At 46.4% G+C, this 18532-nt stretch overlaps 1 protein-coding gene across 2 annotated transcripts in view; it reads left to right on the plus strand.

Annotated features, from left to right (window-relative positions):
* SLIT3 (slit guidance ligand 3) overlaps window positions 1-18532 on the plus strand; it is a 524200-nt gene that overhangs the window by 497674 nt on the left and 7994 nt on the right. For both annotated transcript variants that reach the window (XM_039701675.1, XM_039701676.1), the window contains 2 exons: window positions 1377-1507; window positions 16274-16428. In XM_039701675.1, coding sequence (XP_039557609.1) covers window positions 1377-1507; window positions 16274-16428 — 286 coding nt within the window. The remainder of the gene's footprint in view (window positions 1-1376; window positions 1508-16273; window positions 16429-18532) is intronic.

Here is an 18532-nt window from a genome sequence, read left to right on the forward strand (position 1 = left end):
CAAGTGCCTTCAGTCCAGACCCAGAGAAACCCACAACTGGTACAGCCACAGCTGTAAAGTTTCAGTTTCTGGTGAATTTTCTCATTACAACTGTTCCAGTTAATCAGTTTCTTTGCTGATATCTAGCATTACATGACTATAAAGACAGAACAGTGAATGTGTGTGGATGTGACAGCCTGGCCAGAGAGAGAGAAAGCTAGATAAGGTTTCCCAGAATCGGCTGGGGAGACTTTACGGAGCTGAAGATAAACGATGATAGCCAATTATTAAAAACAACCTGCAGGTGGTGATTTTCTAATATCTGTTTTCTTGTTATTCTCATAAGATTGTTTGCAAATGGGTGTCTTGTCAATTAGCCAGTCAGGTGAAATGTAATGATTAAATGACCAATCAGGTCCACCTGTATCAGACCAGTGTATAAAAGAAGCAGTTTCAGTCAGGATGATGTGCTTATGCTCATTCTGACTGTCTCTGTGTCATTTGTGACTTAGCAGTGACAAATGTGCAACTTCAGGGTTAGACTGCCTCAAATAGAAGGAGAAGAGCTGAACTCTTCTGCAGGGTGAATATTTTTAAGGAAATTCTTGCCTGTATCAGTAGTACCTACACAACCACACAAAAGCACAACTGACAAAGGTAAACTGTGGAGTACTTTGACTTTCAGACACTTGGCTTCTGAGGATATGAAATACACAGATTTTGTTCACTGTTCAAAAGAAAAGCATATGTACAAGTGAAATCCATGCATAGAGACATTTAACCTGTAATGTGCATGTGTCTCATGCTGGTGGAACAGGTGCTGCTGGCCAAAGTCCTGGAAAAACTTGTGAGCCACTTCTCTGCTCTAAAATCAGTGAAATGTGAAGGAGTGACTGAGGCACCTTTGCAGGCACATGTGCTGCCTCCAGAATCCCTCCACACTCTGATTCCCAGACTGGCAACACAACCAGGGATGATTCAGGAGTGCTCTGTGTCTCCCTACTGATTCTTCCTACGGCATTTTGTTTCATCCTGTGCAACTCGATGTTTAATGTCATTGTGCTTCTTAAAACAGGCTTCTCTGAATGGCCTCTCTGGAAAATATTTTGCTTATTCAGCAAACAGAAGGCTTAGGATTTTGTTACTGGTCCAAGGTTCAGAAGACAGCTGAAAACTGGTTCTCATGAAATGGGAAGTTGACCTTTGTGTGTGAACCCACCCAAGGACACCAAGACCTTTCTGTGCCTCCTGGCTCTTGCTCTCATTGCTGTTCATATATGTGATGTATTAAAGTATATTTTAATTGCGTGTATGATTTTGGTTTGATTTTAAATACAGGTTTATTCCTTTTATTGATCATTCTCAAGCAACCTTACGTGGTTACGAATGTTTCACAGGTAGCCACGGACAAGGACAACGGCATCTTGCTGTACAAAGGAGACAATGATCCTTTGGCTCTGGAGTTGTACCAAGGACACGTGAGGCTCATCTATGACACCCTGAACTCCCCACCCACCACAGTGTACAGGTAAGAGGCTAAGCTCTGCCAAGACATTTGACTTCCAAAACTGGTGGAGGAGGGGTAGGATTTTTCTAAGCAACATACATTGGAGAAAAACCTTTTATTTTACTTGGAGGTTAAATATTATGCATGTAATTAGATGAGAAAGTCAGAATAAAGACTTAGCTGGAGGCTGCACAGGTAAAAATTGACATTTATTGGCAATACCAGTGATGCTGTGTCATCCTGTAATTGTAGAAAAATGCATTTTCTAATCTACTATAAAGTTTCAGCTTCTGGTGAATTTTGTCCTTGAAATAGTTCCAATTAATCAGTTTCTCCGCTGATATCTAGCGTTAAGTGGTTGTACCAAGACAGAACAGTGAATGTGCAACTGCAAGGTTAGACTGCCTCAAATAGAAGGAGGAGAGCTGAACTCTTCTGCAGGGTGAATATTTTTAAGGAAATTCTTGCCTGTATCAGTAGTACCTACACAACCACACAAATTACAAAGGTAAATTTTAGAATCGTTTGACCTTCAGACACTTGGCTTTTGAGGATATGAAATTCACAGGTTTTATTCACTCTTCTCAAGAAAGAAAAGCAAATGTACAAGTGAAATCCATGCATAGAGACATTTCTGTAGGAAGGAGGAATGTGCTGCCTTTTTCCTCCACGGTTCCTTCAGCATCCCCCTCCCCTGGCTGTTATTTTCAAGCCCTGTTGCTCCAGTTTGCTCTGAGCACAGTTGTGACCACACAGAGCATTTTGGGTTGAGCACAGACTCCTGGCACTGTGTGTGCAGCAGAGCTGCAATTCCCAGCCCAGCTCACGCTGTGGGGAAGAGCATCCTGCTGGAGCAAGGGACAGCATGGATGTCACCACGCATCACCCACCTCCTACTTCTCTCAGAAAGTTTTCTCAGCACTTGCTAACATTGGAGCCTCCCAGGGACTTTTCTTTAGGGAAATGGTGACATTTTTAAGAAAATGAAAATGTTCTTTCTGTATTAAAGCAAACTGGATAATACCAAAGCAGACATGTTGTCAGGAACAGCGCTGCCTTGTCCCCTGTAGGAATGAAGGAATAGTTTGCCCGTGGTTTTCACCAGCTGGATGGATAGGTGTGAAAAACATCTCTGTGTGTGGCTGCTGATCCTAATTGATCAGCTGTTGGAGCAAAGCTGAAGTTGATAAACAGCTTTATGCTGCTAATTAGAACAGGGGCAAAGCTCGTTATGTGCCGGGGTGGCAGGCCCATGTGGGTGTTTGCTGGCCATCGTCACCACGGCAGAGTGGGGACAGGAGCTGCTGCCACCAGCACACAAAGAGCACTCCCTGGATCTGCTGCCTTCTGGCAGAGCCGCCGGGGTGGCCGCGGTGTCCTCCTTGTCCCCCGCCCTTCCAGGGCTCAAGGAGGAGCGCTCCATTCACACTGACACCTCATTACCATAAGATTAATGGCATGTTCTCTACATTTTGTGCACCCTGGTCTGCTGAGATGGGAAAGAAGCTGCTTAATACGATGCCCTTTCTGAAATGTCACTCTAATCTTTTATTAGTTTAAGGAGTGGAGCAAAATGGGATTAGCATGGAGCTCGATGGGAAAAGATTAGGTTGATTGAGAAAAACTGCAGCTAAAGAATGTCAGAAAGGGCCTCTAAATAGATTAAAAGTCTTGTTTTCCTTAAAGGCTGAAGAAGGAGCAGGAAAACCTGCTTGTCCCCCTGCAAACATAGGATTTAAGAGTAGAAAGGCATAAGTGGATCAGGTTTGACCTCTCTGTTTGACTTTTAGCTAAGGCATGTGCTCTCTTTGGCCTAAGACATGACTTCCAGCTTGGCACAGAGTTTTGACAGGAAAACACCAAATAACAGAAAATCCCCCATTTCCTTTTAGCTTGGACAATAGTCAATTATTTCCATTATCCAGGCATTGGCCATCATTTCTAAGTTGTGTCACTAGCACCTTCTGGATTGTTTAGAGGCTTTCTCAGGGGAAATGAAAGTCTACTTATACCTGGACCTGGTTCCTGTGAGTTTATGTGGACTTTTATTTGCATTTTCTCCTAATCTGCATTTTGATGAAATGAATGGTTGGTTCAGTATGATGCATTTTATCACAGCCTGAAGAATTTGGGAAACTCCTTTCTTCAACTTCTATGTTTTCTTTGTCATTAAAAACAAGGTTGCCAGGAGAACCTCTAACAGCCTGACCTCACCATTGGTAAAACAGTTTGCCTTCCCTACTGCCTCATCCCTGCTGTCTTGTTTAGACACCTCATTTCAGTTTCAATCTCAGCAAAAGTGGACTGTTTGCCTTTGCAAAGCTCTGTTGAAAGACTGTGAGATTAATTTTCACAGTCAATATCACATTCTGCTCCCCTCCAAAGCAGTCCACTTTTTGGACTAGATGAGTAGGGCTTTGGCTCTTGGTTTTTCCCCAGAAGAGTCTGCCAAAAGAGGAGGAGGCCTTAAAATGCTGCCTGGTGGGAGCTGTGCCAGCTACAGCTGCAGGAAATCTGTCACTGACCTGGTCCTGGGTTGTAACTGAGATGTTTTGCTGGCTATTTCAGGTACTCCCAGGATGGGGCGTGGGAAGCCATTGGCAAGCCACATGATCTGTAATTCCTCATCAGAGTCTCCATGATAAGATTTATTAATAGTACTTACAAACAGTAAAATTAGCAAAGTACTTGGCTAATACAGGTAATATCCTGTAGGGATAAGATAAAAGCTGTTGTTTGGGAAGCCAGCAGTAAGTCACACTTGTGGTATTTTTCCATAGTATTCCACAAGGATGAAACATTCTGTGTCCCAGCCCCCTGGGACGAAGGTGGGGGAAGGTTTGCAGCAGACACAGGGGGTGCTCTCAGCTTGCTGTGAGCCCTGAGAGTGGCTCTGCTGCAGAGCTGCTGTGGGGATGATTGCAGGGCAGGGATGTGCCACAGCAGGGGATTGGCAGGAAAGAGATGCTCATTTTAACTCCTCTGGGAAGGCAGGTTGTCCCTGGCTACCAGAAGGAACCTGTTCCTGTATTTTAGTCGCTCCTCTGAGCAGATTGAACCAGAATTGCTTCACAAAGTCAGTCTGGAAAAGCCCAAGATAACTGGCTGTACATTCAGGTTTGCTTAACATGTGTTTTTCCCTGTGGTAGGTTTGGATAGAAAGGTTAAAGTTGACATTGGGCTTCTCTTTCATTCATGTCAGGTAAAGGTCAGCACATGTCCAGTGGAAATGACTGCCTAAAATTCCCTGTCATTTTTCATCAAGTTAGAGAGAAATACAAGTTAATGCAGGAATATAATATAATGCAATGACAGAACTCGCCCTTTAAAAGAAAATCTGACTGATCTTTTACTGGAACCTGTCACTTGTGAGCTGCAGAAAAATGGTTTCCTGGATGTCAGAGTAAAGCTCTTACAGAAGAACCATTTTTGAAACAGGATTCCAAGTTATTGTTTCTTTTATTCTAGTTAATGGACAAATAAGTACATGAATCTTCTTCTGAGTGCTTTATTGCCCTCCTGGTTTCTGCACTGCTCAGAGTTACTCTTCCATACCATGACAGTGCTTGTTGCCACTCCAACAGTGAGTTCTTGAAATGAAGTAAATCTTTTACACAGATGCTGTACCTTAATTTAAAGATGCCACCTGGTAAGGAACATGCTGCTTTTACTTACTACCACATTCTAATTGTTAAAAGTTTGAATTAAAAGAGCAGTTAATTGCACAGTTCCAGCATTCAGCCATTGACACCGGTATCTGTTTAGCTGTATTCTATAGGGAGAACTCCCTATTTTCAGTCTTTTTTCCCACATCTGTTCCTTGAGCCAGAGATAAGACCTTCCTTGTAAACTTTTCTCTGATAGATTTTATGCTGCCATACAGTCATATTGATTTGGATGCTGAAATAATCCTTCCTAATACAAATGGCAAACAGAACTTTGACACAAACTGCTGATGTAATTCCCTCCAGAGTTCCCAGATTGCCATGTTGCATACAGACTGTTATATCTGGTAAAGAGCAAGATGCAGGCGTCGTTGGTGTAAAATCATATGTTTTCATGCAGGGTTCCTGACAGCAGAAAAAGGAGGCAGTTAGGAAAAGATAAGAATGAATTATATTTGTCTTTCTGTAGAGACTACACCCAAATTACATTATAATTCCTTTTAAAAGTATCCTTGCATAATCTGCTTTCAAAAATGCTACATCATTAAAAATGTTCCTTGTAGATTGTATCATGCAGTTCTCATGGTCTGGCTGACTCTTGCATAGCATAGATGGATGTTCTTGTGGTTAAAGCAAAAGGCCTGAAATAAAGGAGCTTACATTCTTCCTGTATCTGTTTCACATGTGATGACTGCAAGACGACAAATTAAATCTGATTCCCTGTGCACTCTAAAAAGTAGAGAAAGGCATGAATGATAGAAAAGGTGTTTCAGAAATGTGCTGCAGGTCTCTCCGGGATGAGATTCCTGCCCCCCTGTCCCTCCAGGCTGTGGAACAGCACAAGGTTCTTTATGCTGGTGGCATCTGCAAATTTTGTGCCCTTCCACCCCCTCAGGCTCTGCCCTTGGCTCTGGAGCCTGGAGCTGCTGGAACTTGGTGTCCAGCACTGTCCCTGGCCATGCCACTGCTGAATGGATGTGCTGCTCCCCAAGAACTTCGGTCCTCTACTCAAATTTCTGCTGGTGCTGAAGTTGAACAGTTGCCCTGGTGGTGAAAGAGCATCCACACCTTCCACAGAGAGGGGTTTTGTGCCATTGTCTCTTTAGCTGGAATTGCTTATCTGCAGAAAAGCCCGGGAGGCTTCACCATTAATTCTCTGCCTTCTGGGAGGAATGTGCTGCAGGAGTGAGAACATTAATTATTCTTAGGATCATTATTAGAGCTTGTCAAACTCAGTTTTTGGCAAAAGTGTCTTTGCAGAGTGCACTGCATGACTGCTCCTGTTCTTCCTAACACCTTCACAGTCTGCAGCCCATGCTGTGCCCTTCCCTGGTGGGATGCCTGTTTGATACTCTGGATGGGCTCTAAATGGACTGTTTTTCACTCATTTCTGTGAGGCATCACTGAGCTCTTTACAATTCTGCATATTTGCAATTCATTTTATTCTATCACACACTCTTATTTTTTCAGGTACCCCTTAGGGATTCTGTATCAAATATAATGAAAGAAACTGGCATTAGTCTCTGACCTGCACAGGAAAATTGTAAAATTTGAATGTACTTGTACATCTTGCATGAGGCAAGGCAAAGGACAGCTGAGTTATTTATTTTACCTTTATAAGGGGCTCTGGAATACTTAAATGGGAAAAAAATGACAAGTGTGTGAGTACTTGTCAAGCTACAAACATCACATTTCCCTAGTTTTTCCTGGATTTTTTGCAGTAGGACAGTGAAAATGTAAGGTCAAGACCTTAAAATATCATTTAACATTTATCATTAGGTTCAGAATCAAATATTTGCTTTTATAAAATATGGAAACTTTTTCCTGTTGAGCTGAAGCTTAGGAAGGGTAAAGTTTTGTCCTTCAGGCTGCTGAAGGACTTAACAGGCAAAATCTTGTTCAGCTGAATTAATTTTTTTCTTTGTAAATCTGTCCAGTACTTCTTGCAAGAATGACAGTTTCTCATCTCCTCTCCCTCTGAGAACCCAGCTCATTCTCTTCAGTTCAATGTCCAAGTACCCAGAGGCTGCAGACCCACACTTCATGTCACACACATGTATAGGGTGTTTCAGAGTGAGCTTTTCACCAGCAGAAAGCAAAACCTGTCACAAAGGGAGCCAGTGCTGGCCTGTCTGTGGTACCAGGTACAGGCAGTTAAAGCCACTTGTCCTGTGCTAATGACAAAAATAAAAGTTACATTCTCTGAGTCCCCGGCCACTTTACTCAGGGGCCAAAATTTGGAGCTGTGGGTCTAAGCTGCACTCAGGCATCCCCTGTCAGCAGAGGCCAGGCTGGAAAAAGTTTGCAAATACATTTTAAAGGCATTTTCCTGTTATACCACAGGTCATTGGTCCAGTAGTACATTGCCAAAGTTGGTTAATACTGATTGCATCAGAGGATGGTTGAAGTGTTTTCATAATAGACAGTGATGAAATAAACCTAATCATAGTCAAAATTACTTTATAAACTTCCTGAGCACTAATGACTGGCTCATGTCTTGAATTGTGAGGATTTTTGCCTTACAACAACATGTAGCAAGCTAATATGTTTATTTTTTCCTGCCTGTAAATTTCTTGTGAACATGATGAGTAACACAAAGTTTAGATGTGTGCCATGTGTGATAGATTCATATCCCATCTATCCCAAGTGCTGAGCTGGCTCTGGATCCAATCGAGGCAGCCTCTGCTGGAAGCAGCAGATGCAGACCTGGAGCTGAGGGACATGGTGGAGGTGCAGGAAGATTCTGTGCAGGATGGGTCAGTGCAGGATGATTCTGTGCAGGAGAGTCTGTGCAGGATGGGTCTGTGCATGGTTATTTCAGTGCTTCCTCCCAGTATGGAAACGGCACCCACAGCTCAGCAGCAAGCCTCAATGCTGGGGGGAAAGGTGGGAATGGCAGCTGCTCTGGTGGCTGTCAAACATCCATGGGTTTGGTCCTTTCTGTGGAAGGAGAGGATCCAGCTATAGGTATGTTGCTATAGATGAGGTGGAAACCATTTCTAAATAGACATGAGTTCTTTCTTCTTGGGGTTTAGCTTCCAATTTCAGGTAAAGCCCATCATTCTCTGCCAATCTGACAGGATGCCCTGTTAATTGTACTCTGTAGTGGTCCTGCTCCCTGCTGCTAACAGGCAGATACCTGCATATTTTCCAGAGCTGAAAAGTGGATAGATGGTGTAAAGTATTGCCTGATGTAATAACTCTGTGAAGGCACCTGGTGGATTTTCTCATCAGAACCTGTGATTTGATAACCAGATGAATGGCAGAGCTGTTTTTCTAGAAGGTGACCCCATGCACCCTGCTCTGTTCCAAGCCCTGGTGGGGCAGGGACTGTGTCACAGCCTGTCCTGGTGTGTGACACTCAGCTGTACCCATGCAGTGCTGGGGAGGACGTGGCCTCAGGCTGCCACCACCCTGCTGCTGTGCCAGGACCTGCCTTCCCCCCTGCTTTTTGCAGTGTCATTTTTATAAGGATACCAGATTTCACACTGACCCAACAGCACTGCAGAATTTGTTGTGTTTTTTGGTGTTTTTTTTTTTTTTTATTGCCTGATGTAATAACTCTGTGAAGGCACCTGGTGGATTTTCTCATCAGAACCTGTGATTTGATAACCAGATGAATGGCAGAGCTGTTTTTCTAGAAGGTGACCCCATGCACCCTGCTCTGTTCCAAGCCCTGGTGGGGCAGGGGCTGTGTCACAGCCTGTCCTGTGTGTGACACTCAGCTGTACCCATGCAGTGCTGGGGAGGACGTGGCCTCAGGCTGCCACAACCCTGCTGCTGTGCCAGGACCTGCCTTCCCCCCTGCTTTTTGCAGTGTCATTTTTATAAGGATACCAGATTTCACACTGACCCAACAGCACTGCAGAATCTCTGATTTATTTTTTTTTCACTCTGTATTTTGAGTTTTGTTACTTTGTCTGATGCATGTCACTGTGAGGACACCAGGACACAGTAGCTCGTGACACCACCATGTGCAGTGAGGAGCCAAGGCATCCTGGGGTGAGGCTGGGCAGGGAGCAACGCTCTGATCTGTCACTCACGAGAGGCCTTGGACTTGAGGAGTGCATTCCAGCTGTTTTTACTGCCATGGCACTTGCTTTAACAGATTCTCAGCAGAATGAGGTGCCCAGCTCTGCTGGTGTGAGTGCAGGGGACAGCAGCTCCTGTTCCCAGCAGCTCCTGCTCCCAGCAATTTCTGCTCCCATCATCTCCTGCTCCCAGAATCTTCTGCTCCCAGCAGTGGGGCTGGAGGAGCTGTGGGACATCACCCAGCTCTGTGAGAATCCACTGCAAACAAGCAATGTTTGCCCTGGCCGGGTGTCTGACCCGTTTATGAATCATCTAGGGAAAGGGGTCAGGATTGTGTTAATTGCATGTTGCAGGGGTGTAAAAAAGGTCCTTGCTTTTCCCTTAGAAGTTCTGTAACACAATGACTTTCACTGCTGGCAGGGGTGCTGCAGGAATTGAATTATGGCTGGAAATTAGATATGCATAGCCTGGCCAAACGATCATTAAGGGAGATACGGTAATCAGCTGCCAGTGTTCAAGGGCTGTAAACACCAGGAAGAGAAAGAGGGTTTATTTGGGTGGTCTACAAAGTTGTAAGTAGGAGAAAAGGTATAAAACCAAGCAAATTAAAATGGAGGTATCAAGGAAAAAACTGTTAATGTCGAGTACTCTCAGCCTAACAGACCTAACACTCAAGTCATGTAACACAGGATTGAACATAACAAAAGAGTGTATTTCAAGCTGAAAGTGAACTTGAGTGCTTTAATATTCCTTTCACCTCTTATTTCCCTAGAACTGTGTTTCATTAGCATTTTTCATACTTTTTTCTCAACATGTGGTTTTTATTCAGCTCCTGAAGATGATAGTGCTTGAAGTGATGTGTTATTGTGGAGGTAGCACAAACACCACTCCAATTATGATTTTGCCTTTGTTGCCATGGAGAAGTTTAAATCTATTTTAGGCCAAGGACTGATTATAGCTGGAACTAAGGGTAGGAGGTAAGTGTAGCTTGGAAAGGTGAAAACCCATCACTGCTGATACACACAGCCAGCCCTGCACAGTGTGAGTTTCACAGTTCCCAAACTGCTGACATCTCAGCGCAGTTCCCTGCAGCTCTCACCTTGAGTTTTTGATTTTGGTACCTCTTTTCTGGTGCTGTAAGCTCCTTAAGCTCTTTTGGACATGTATTGTTGTTTATTCCCTTCTCAAAGATTATCTAGGTTCAGTGTTCCCCGTGGCCTTCACCCCCCAGTCTCTTGCCATCCTTGTGTTTCCTTTGTTTTGTGTGTCAAATGAGGCATGTCCCCATTAAGACAGAGGTCAGGAAAATCTGGAGACTGTAGCTAATGAATTAATGTTCTCATTTGCATAATTGATGGTTATATATCTCCTCAGTGACATGGTTTACTGTGATACTTAAAGCTATTTTTGGTTTTGACTCCTCTGCCCTGCTGTTCTCTGCTGTCTACAATAAAGGTGTATTACTAGACAGTGCAAAAAATCTGACCCCAAAGCCCAAATTTTACAGGTTCCAGTTGAATGCTTTAATCCTTTAATGCATTTCTGTTCACTGGCATATTTATAGTGGCTCAGCTCTAAATCTCTCATGGGTGTTAGAGTAAGGGGAGTCAGTGCTTGAAACATCTGTGTGTGCTTGGGGCTGGAGTGCAGGGGAAAGAAAATATATGAGGGAGAAGAGAACTAGCTGAAAAATGAGAGTGGAAATCAGTTCTTTCCTATATTCCCTGAGGTTTTATGTTTAATACACATCCCTTTCCCTTCATTTCTCTGTTCTGGAGGCTGAGCTCCCAGCAGTCCCAGCAGAGGCCACGTGCACTGTGTGCAGTGCCCTGTGCAATCCTCCATCGGCTCACCTTGCTGGAGCTGCTCTGGCAGAAGAGGCCAGCTCCCTCCCACAGGAAATTTTAATGTCTCTCCCATAGAGCCCTCTCTAGTGGCCTTTCTTCTCTGTGAGGGCAGCTCCAAGGGAATAGAAGGTGCTGGACCCAGGGCTTTGGAAGCTGAGCTCTCCTCACATCCCAGCATTTTCCTCTTTTTTGGGCCAAATTTGATCAGGACCCATGTCCAGCTCTGTGAGGGTAACCTCGGTGAGAGCAGTGTGCTGGACTGTGCAAGGCTTGTAAGGTGGGCTGTGAAAAGATGAGTGTGATGGAGAAGAGAGAGCAGGGGGATGCTGCAGAGCCTGAGCACAGTGGGGGAATGCCTGACCAGGTGGGTCCTCACCAGCTGCCAACCACAACCCCGAGCAGCAGTGCCTGGCTCCTGAGGAATCACGTTGTGTAATGGGAAACTTCCAGTTCCTTTTGCTGCTTACTTTTCAGGAAGTTTAATAATTAAAGTCCTGGGAAGCCATGCTTACAGTTTAAGCGTTTACTCTTTAATCATAATTCCTCCCTTTTTTTCACCAAGAATTTGTATGAAACTATGCAACATCCAATTGCGGGTGGCACAAAGTGCTGCGGCTGGAAGTCAGCTAAAATTCCCTGACTGTATTAAGGGCTTGGAAAGATCTCAGGAGCGATTTGTTAGCACCTCAGAGGTGCTCAAAGGGAAAGGCAGCTGGTGCGGCTGCAGCGGCCCTTGGGCTCTTCCTGCCGCAACTTTCGGGTGTCCCTGGTTGTGCTTGCACCGGTTGATTCGGTTTCACGGGGCCCGGGAGCGGAGCAGGGAGCCGGAGCGGGAGCGGGAGCAGGGAACGGGAGCGGGGCCGGAGCGGGAGCGGGGCCGGAGCGGGAGCGGGAGCAGGGAACGGGAGCGGGGCCGGAGCGGGAGCGGGAGCAGGGAACGGGAGCGGGGCCGGAGCGGGAGCGGGGCCGGAGCGGGAGCGGGAGCAGGGAACGGGAGCGGGGCCGGAGCGGGAGCGGGAGCAGGGAACGGGAGCGGGGCCGGAGCCGGGAGCGGAGCCGGGGCCGTCCCCGCTCGGCTCACGGTGCCGCGGCGCCCTCTGCTGCCCGTCCGCGCCGCTGCACCGCGCTCCCGCATTCCCGGCTCTCATCCCGCATTCCGCCTCTCACCCTGAACTGCCAGCCAGTATCCCGCATTCCCGGCTCTCATCCCGCATTCCAGCCCTCATCCCGCATTCCGGCCCTCACCCTCAATTCCCGGCCCACACCCCGCATTCCCGGCCCGCATTCCCCGCTCTCATCCCGCTTTCCCTGCTGGTATCCCGCTCTCACCCCGCACTGCCGGTGTGTGTCCCGCAGTCCCGCTCCCATCCCGCTTTCCCTGCCCTTCTCCCAGCCCCGGCCTGCCCCCCGCCACGCTCGGAGCGGGCAGCTCGGTGCGGGGCGGCCCGAGGAGCCCCATCAATCCCGACTGTGACCGCGGGCGGCTCCAGAAGGAAGAGCCCTGCCGGAGCACCTGATGCCCCGTTTCAGGGAATAGGGAATTCGGGTTCTGAGGGGACCCTCGGGAGCGGCGGGTGCGGCCGGGGCCCGCGGGGCGCAGCAGCGTGCGCTGCTCAGCGCCGGCGGCCGCCGCGCTTCATCCCCGGCCAAGCCACTGTCTCCAGCTGTCTCCGACGATTGCCGGGGCTCCTAAAGGCCCGGCTGCAGAAGAGGCTCTGAGGAGAGTTCGTGCAGCTTTTCTCTCACCGCTGGTCTCTCCCCCACGGTTGTCTCCGTCTCAGAACCCCAAGGCGTCTGAATGCCTTTCCGTCAGCAGCAGCAGTAAGTGCGTGCTCTCACACAAGTATCTGCTGCTGGCTGGGGATTTCCTGTCATCCTGCCTGTCCACATTCAGCTTTTCTATCATATCTCTGTGTCTTCTCAAACAACAAATGAGTGCTTTGGCTGTTCTAACTTTATCTGCTTTACAAAACTGCAGTGTTGGGTGATGGCTGTGAGTTACTTTGTTTCTCAAAGTTCAGGCAGAGATTATTTTAATTCCGGGTTAAAAAGTGAAAGAATCAGAATGGAGTAATACTCATCCATGTATTCCTGCAGACTGGGATCTCTTCCTCCCTTTCCAACAGAAATACCAGCCCTGGGTATGCTGAAAGGCATCAGCACCGTGTGGGGTGGCTGCTTCCATCCCCAGGGCTCACAGATTTTTGTTTGCCTGCTAGTCAAGGCATAATCTGGAAAAAGCACACCCTGTGGAGAGCAGGTGATGAATGCCTGTGAAATCCTGGCTCTGGGAAGAGTCAGTCCTGCCAGATGTGATAATGTTGTCCTCTGACAAATGGCCATATCTTGGCCTTCTGCAGATAACCATGTGGTTTGTGTGTTAGCTTCAGCTATTGATCCTGCTGGGGAAGGGCTCCCTGTCCTACAGCCATCCATCCCACCTCCACCGTGCTCAGCTCTCACAGCCCGTGGGGTTTGGCTCCACTTCTCCCTTTCACTGGCACTTCTGCACAGACCAACAATTACACATGTGCATTTCCATTTATCTCGCACCTTCCAGCTGTGGTCCAAGTGCTTCCCCCCAGGAATCAGGCATTGCAGAGAGCACTGAGATAAGCAGGGAGCACAGAGGGATCTCCCAGTCGGCCTTGCTGTAGCACAGCTGCTCCTCGTAAGGCAGCAGACACTTAGCAGAATTCCTGAGTATCCAAACACAAAGTTCAGACCAGCTGTTTCCAGACTTACTGGAGCTGCCACTGCACAAAGTGCTGTGCTCGAGGTGTGGCCCTGCTGCAGTGCCCTGGGTGCAGTGGGGACAAGGCTGCCCTTCCCAGGGCCATAGGCTCAGCCCCTTGGGCATCCTCTGCCTCTCACCCTGGCCCACACAACCCACTGCCCCTGCCAGGGCCCTGCTATAACAGCTCTGATCCAGAGTGTCTGCTGGACCAGCTGGATCTGCATTTTTGTTCAGTGCCAAGCCTTTATGTTTTTGCTTTAAAACAATTTGAACTGTACCATCAGCTCCAGGTTCTTGAGTTCTCCCCAGGGCTCTCTCCCATCTTGCACATGGCAGCAGCCACAGCCCAGTGCTTCCCTGCAGCTCAGGAATGAGTGGTTGAGCCTGCAGAGCTTTCCTGGGAACCTTGCTGTGGCAGAGCTATCCCATTTATGTAAAGCCACACCATAAAGGTGCTCCTACACTGCTGCCTGTTACCTTATGACCTGTGTAACCTTACATGACCTTTTGAAGGCTTGTGTGTTCGTGATTCATCCCAAAAACCTGTGGGGAGAGCAGCACTGCAGAGGCACGTCAGCTGCAGTGTGGGACAGCAGTGCTCTTCTCCAACAGCACATTCCCAGAAATGCCTGCAGTGCTGCCTTGCTGCCTGACATTGCTCAAGTACAATTGGTTGTGTCAGGTCTACCATAAAACACTATAAAAATGAAACTTCTTCCAGCAACAACTGAGTTCCAGTAATCTCCAAGGCATGTAATTTGTTTGTGAAGTCAAGGCCCTATTTCCTTGCTGCAATATCCTTACACATCAGTTCTGCAGGACTGGGCACTAAAGATGGGCAGCATGTCATCTGGGTTGAGAGGTGGTCACATCTAAAAGGTGATTCACCTCAGAGATGAGTGTATCTCTTCCTCTCCACTGACTGGGAAGAAAGTGTGGGTAAATAGCTCAGAGACATTGACCTTGCAAATTTACAAATCACCTGAAAGGAACCTGACCTGTGAATTTTTAACTTCCTGTGAGAGGCTGCTGAGCTTATGGGCCTTTGGAATGAGCAGAAACCCAAACTTGACACTGTGCTGTGGTGTGCACCAGATGTGCACCAATCCTCCATCCAGGCTGTTGCCCAAGCAGCATCTCAGGATGCCCAAAGCTGGTGTGTTCTGTCATTATCCACACATAACCCCCAGCACCCCCAGCCTGAAGGGAGGAATCTGGGAAAAAGTGCTCACAGGCAACACTGTGCATGTGGGCAATTCACAGAGCCCACAGGCTGATTCCTGAACAACCACTACTGTTATCACATTCTTACTGTGTTCCTATGTGCATCTGAGTGCACATGGAACAGATACTGTGCCTTTTAATTGCACCTACAGCAGTGGGAAAATCCCACCAGATCTAACTACCACCCCAGTTTGAAACTCTCTTTGCTCAAGAGCAGGTAATCCCACCCCTGCCCCTCCCTGTTTGCAGGAGTGCATGAAACCCTCGGGTTGTTTTAGGGAACTTCACCATGCAGCATTAAGGTTTGAGAGCTGAAGCTGCGCTGAAAATAAAAAAATTATAGTGTGATGCAAATAGAATGGTATCACTGCACCCTTTAATGGCTGGGGGAGTGAACAGGAGATGAAGGTGAAGATTGTTTGAGGTGCAGCCTAGGAGGTTGCTGCAGGCTTCATGCATCTGAAAAATCAGTGATAAAAACAAAGCAATAAATCCACACTACTTTACCATCTTGTCTGCTCAGATGGCTGCCTGCTCCCTGCCCCACCACCCAACAGTTCCTACTGTTTTATCCTCAAGCTGCAATCTACACCTTAATGTTTCCCTAAAAGGAGTAGCAATTTGTCATTTTTCCTTGTGTTCAGGTAGGATTATCTGATACTGAACAAAGCACACTAGTCATTTATAAGCCAAAACTTCCTGAATTCCTTCTCTGGCTCTAAGAACCTCAGTCTGTCCTTACTCCTTGGTATATAGTTCCAAGACACTTCTGGTGTGAGGAGATGCTGTTTTCAGAGGCCTCTGCTGTCACCCCAAAGTGCAATCTCTCCTGACCCCTGTGAGATAAATTGAGTTTAAACTCCCCACACAACAAGAAATTATTTCAGGGCTCCAGCCTGCAGCATGAGCACCAAGCAGTGTGACAGAGGGCAGCAAGCTGTGGCTGAGAGCTCAGAATGGGATTTTTTGGTAGTTTTGTCCCCAAAGCCAGTGTGTCATGTAGCTACACACTTGCTTTTCTGCCCTGGAAGAAGTAACTGGAGGGCTGCTCTCCTGATTAGCTGGCCTCTGAAGTATTCCACATGTGTCAGCACTGCCTGGCCAGGATCAGCTGAGGTCAGTCTGTGCCTCCCTGCTGGAGGAAATGCTGGGAACACCCTGACTGCAAACTCCAGAGCACCCCAGGGCTGTGCTGTGCAAGGTGTACCACAGGGACACAGGATGTCACAGGGGCTGGTCCTTGCTCATCTTCTAATGCTTTTTTTTTTTTCTTACTTTTTAGTGTGGAAACAGTAAATGATGGGCAGTTTCACAGTGTGGAACTCGTGATGCTGAATCAAACTCTGAACCTGGTGGTGGACAAGGGGGCTCCCAAGAGCCTGGGAAAGCTCCAGAAACAGTCTTCTGTCAGCCTCAACACACCCCTCTACATTGGAGGTACTGTGAGTTGCTCTAGAATTGAAGTTTTCTTTTCTGTTTTCTCAGAAGCAAATCATTTTCCATCCTGTGGAGAGGGCTCTCACACAGCCACCACAGGAACAGTCTGCTTTGCATTTCAGCAGCTCCCAGAACTGCCTGGCACCAAGCTATGATGGCTGAAGTGGAAGTATCAGTGGGAGTATCACAAATTGTAATGGCAAAATAGCAAATCAATAGTCAGTAGGTTTAAATATACCATAACTGAGCAGTATTTTTGCTGGAAGTTTTATAGAGGTCTAAAAATTGTGGGGGAAAAGGTGTGTGATTCAAAAACACATTAACACACAAGCTAAGAACACCTTGGTTAATAGTCTTCTCATTGGAAACTGAAGGCACAGTTTTAGACAGATATTAGAATTGCCCAAACCTCAGTTAAGAAATTTTTTCCCATTAAGTACTGAATCTGGAGGGAAGAGGCCAAATGGGATGGGGAACAATGCCCAGAATAATGACTATACCACTGATTAGGTGTCTGGTTACAAGAGACAGAACAAAGGCTGGTCTCTGCCCAATGGATTGTTTTTGCCAGAACCCCCCTAGTTCTATTCTGGACTGAATGTTGAAATCTCTCTCTCAGTGACACGGAGTTCTTGAATTTTTAGTCAGCCTATTTCAAATACAAAAGTCAGCAGAATGGTAATAGAAAGTCTTTGAGCCTTTTCTAATGAGATAATTGAAGCCAATAGTAGAAACTCTTACCAAATTCAGTTGGTGCTGGTCAAGGCGTTTCTAAATAATTTTCTTTAATAACACTTTTCTAAAAGAACCCTGAATATTGCCCTTGTAAAACAGAAAACTGGCTAATCTTGCTTTGTACAGAGCTGAACTTTTATAATTGGCTCCTATTAAGAATGTCACAGGCTATTAAAGAGCATTGTGCATCAAAGATAATTTGCTGGTGCAGAGGCCATCTCAATTTCTCCCTTTAGAACAGCACAAAAGATACCAATCCTGCAGCAGTTTATACACAGGGAACTTGGGAACTAATCCCATGGAAAAGTTTTGTTAATGGATGAGCATTGTGGATCAATACTAATTCTCCAAAGGTACCTAAAAAATTCTCAGGGAAAACCTGAGGTCTGGAATGAAGGATTGTTGGATACCAGGATCCATGATCTCAGTAAAGACTTTTGCTGTTGCCTAAAGAATTAAAATTCTTCTTGCTTCTTTCTAAACCCTCCCTGTACTTCATGTGCCACCTCTTTGTGTGCATCCCTCCCATGGAAGCCAGCTGCCCTTCCTCTGCAGGTGGTTTAGTTAAAGTAATTCCCTAAACTACCCCAGAACAATTGTTCCTGACCTACAGTAGCTTAACACAGACCTTCAGGTGCTCACAGTTTTGTCCATCTCACAATCACATCACCTGTTCTAGCAACTTTCCTCCTAACACACAGTTAAACAGGCGCTGGATTTGTTTTAGGACCACCTTTAACAGTGGCATTACTCACAGACACTGACTTCAGAGGCCTCACACGGCTGAAAATGGAAGCACTTGCCTGTGCCCATGCAGCTGTACATCCAAGCTGGGATCAGTGGGGAAGGCATAAAACAACATCCAAAAGAGCCTGCTGGCCATCCACTGTGTGAACTCTTCCAAGAACTTGAGCAAGACTCAAGAGGCTTGCCACAAAGCCCTGGCCTGGCCCTTGAAGTGCTCTTCACTGTCTTTAGAGCTCTCCTGCACTACTTTCCATGGGATGCACTCTTAGCACTCCCTCTCTTAACACTGTGACCCACTAAAGCCAAACTGTCTTTTTGCATCCCAGAGGTGGATGCTACCTGCTGACAAATGAAGGCATTCTCAAAGCTTTCAGAAGAATAATTGCTATTAAACTGTAGAGAGAAGGAACATTATCTAAGGATAGGAACAGGTAGCCACCAGGCAAAAAAATAATTTGGTTTTTCTTTTTCTTTTTTTTTTTTTTTTGAGTCATGTACTTCTTACAGAAGATTGGGCAAGTGAGTTTATTTTTTTCTCTTTCCATTTCCAGAATAAGGACAATGAGATTGTGCTACCTTACCCTGGTCCTATGCAAATTAATTATTCAAAGATTTTAAGGGG

The sequence above is a fragment of the Passer montanus genome, unplaced genomic scaffold (genome assembly GCF_014805655.1).
Source record: "Passer montanus isolate IOZ18808 unplaced genomic scaffold, ASM1480565v1 scaffold15, whole genome shotgun sequence".
Classification (NCBI taxonomy): domain Eukaryota; kingdom Metazoa; phylum Chordata; class Aves; order Passeriformes; family Passeridae; genus Passer; species Passer montanus.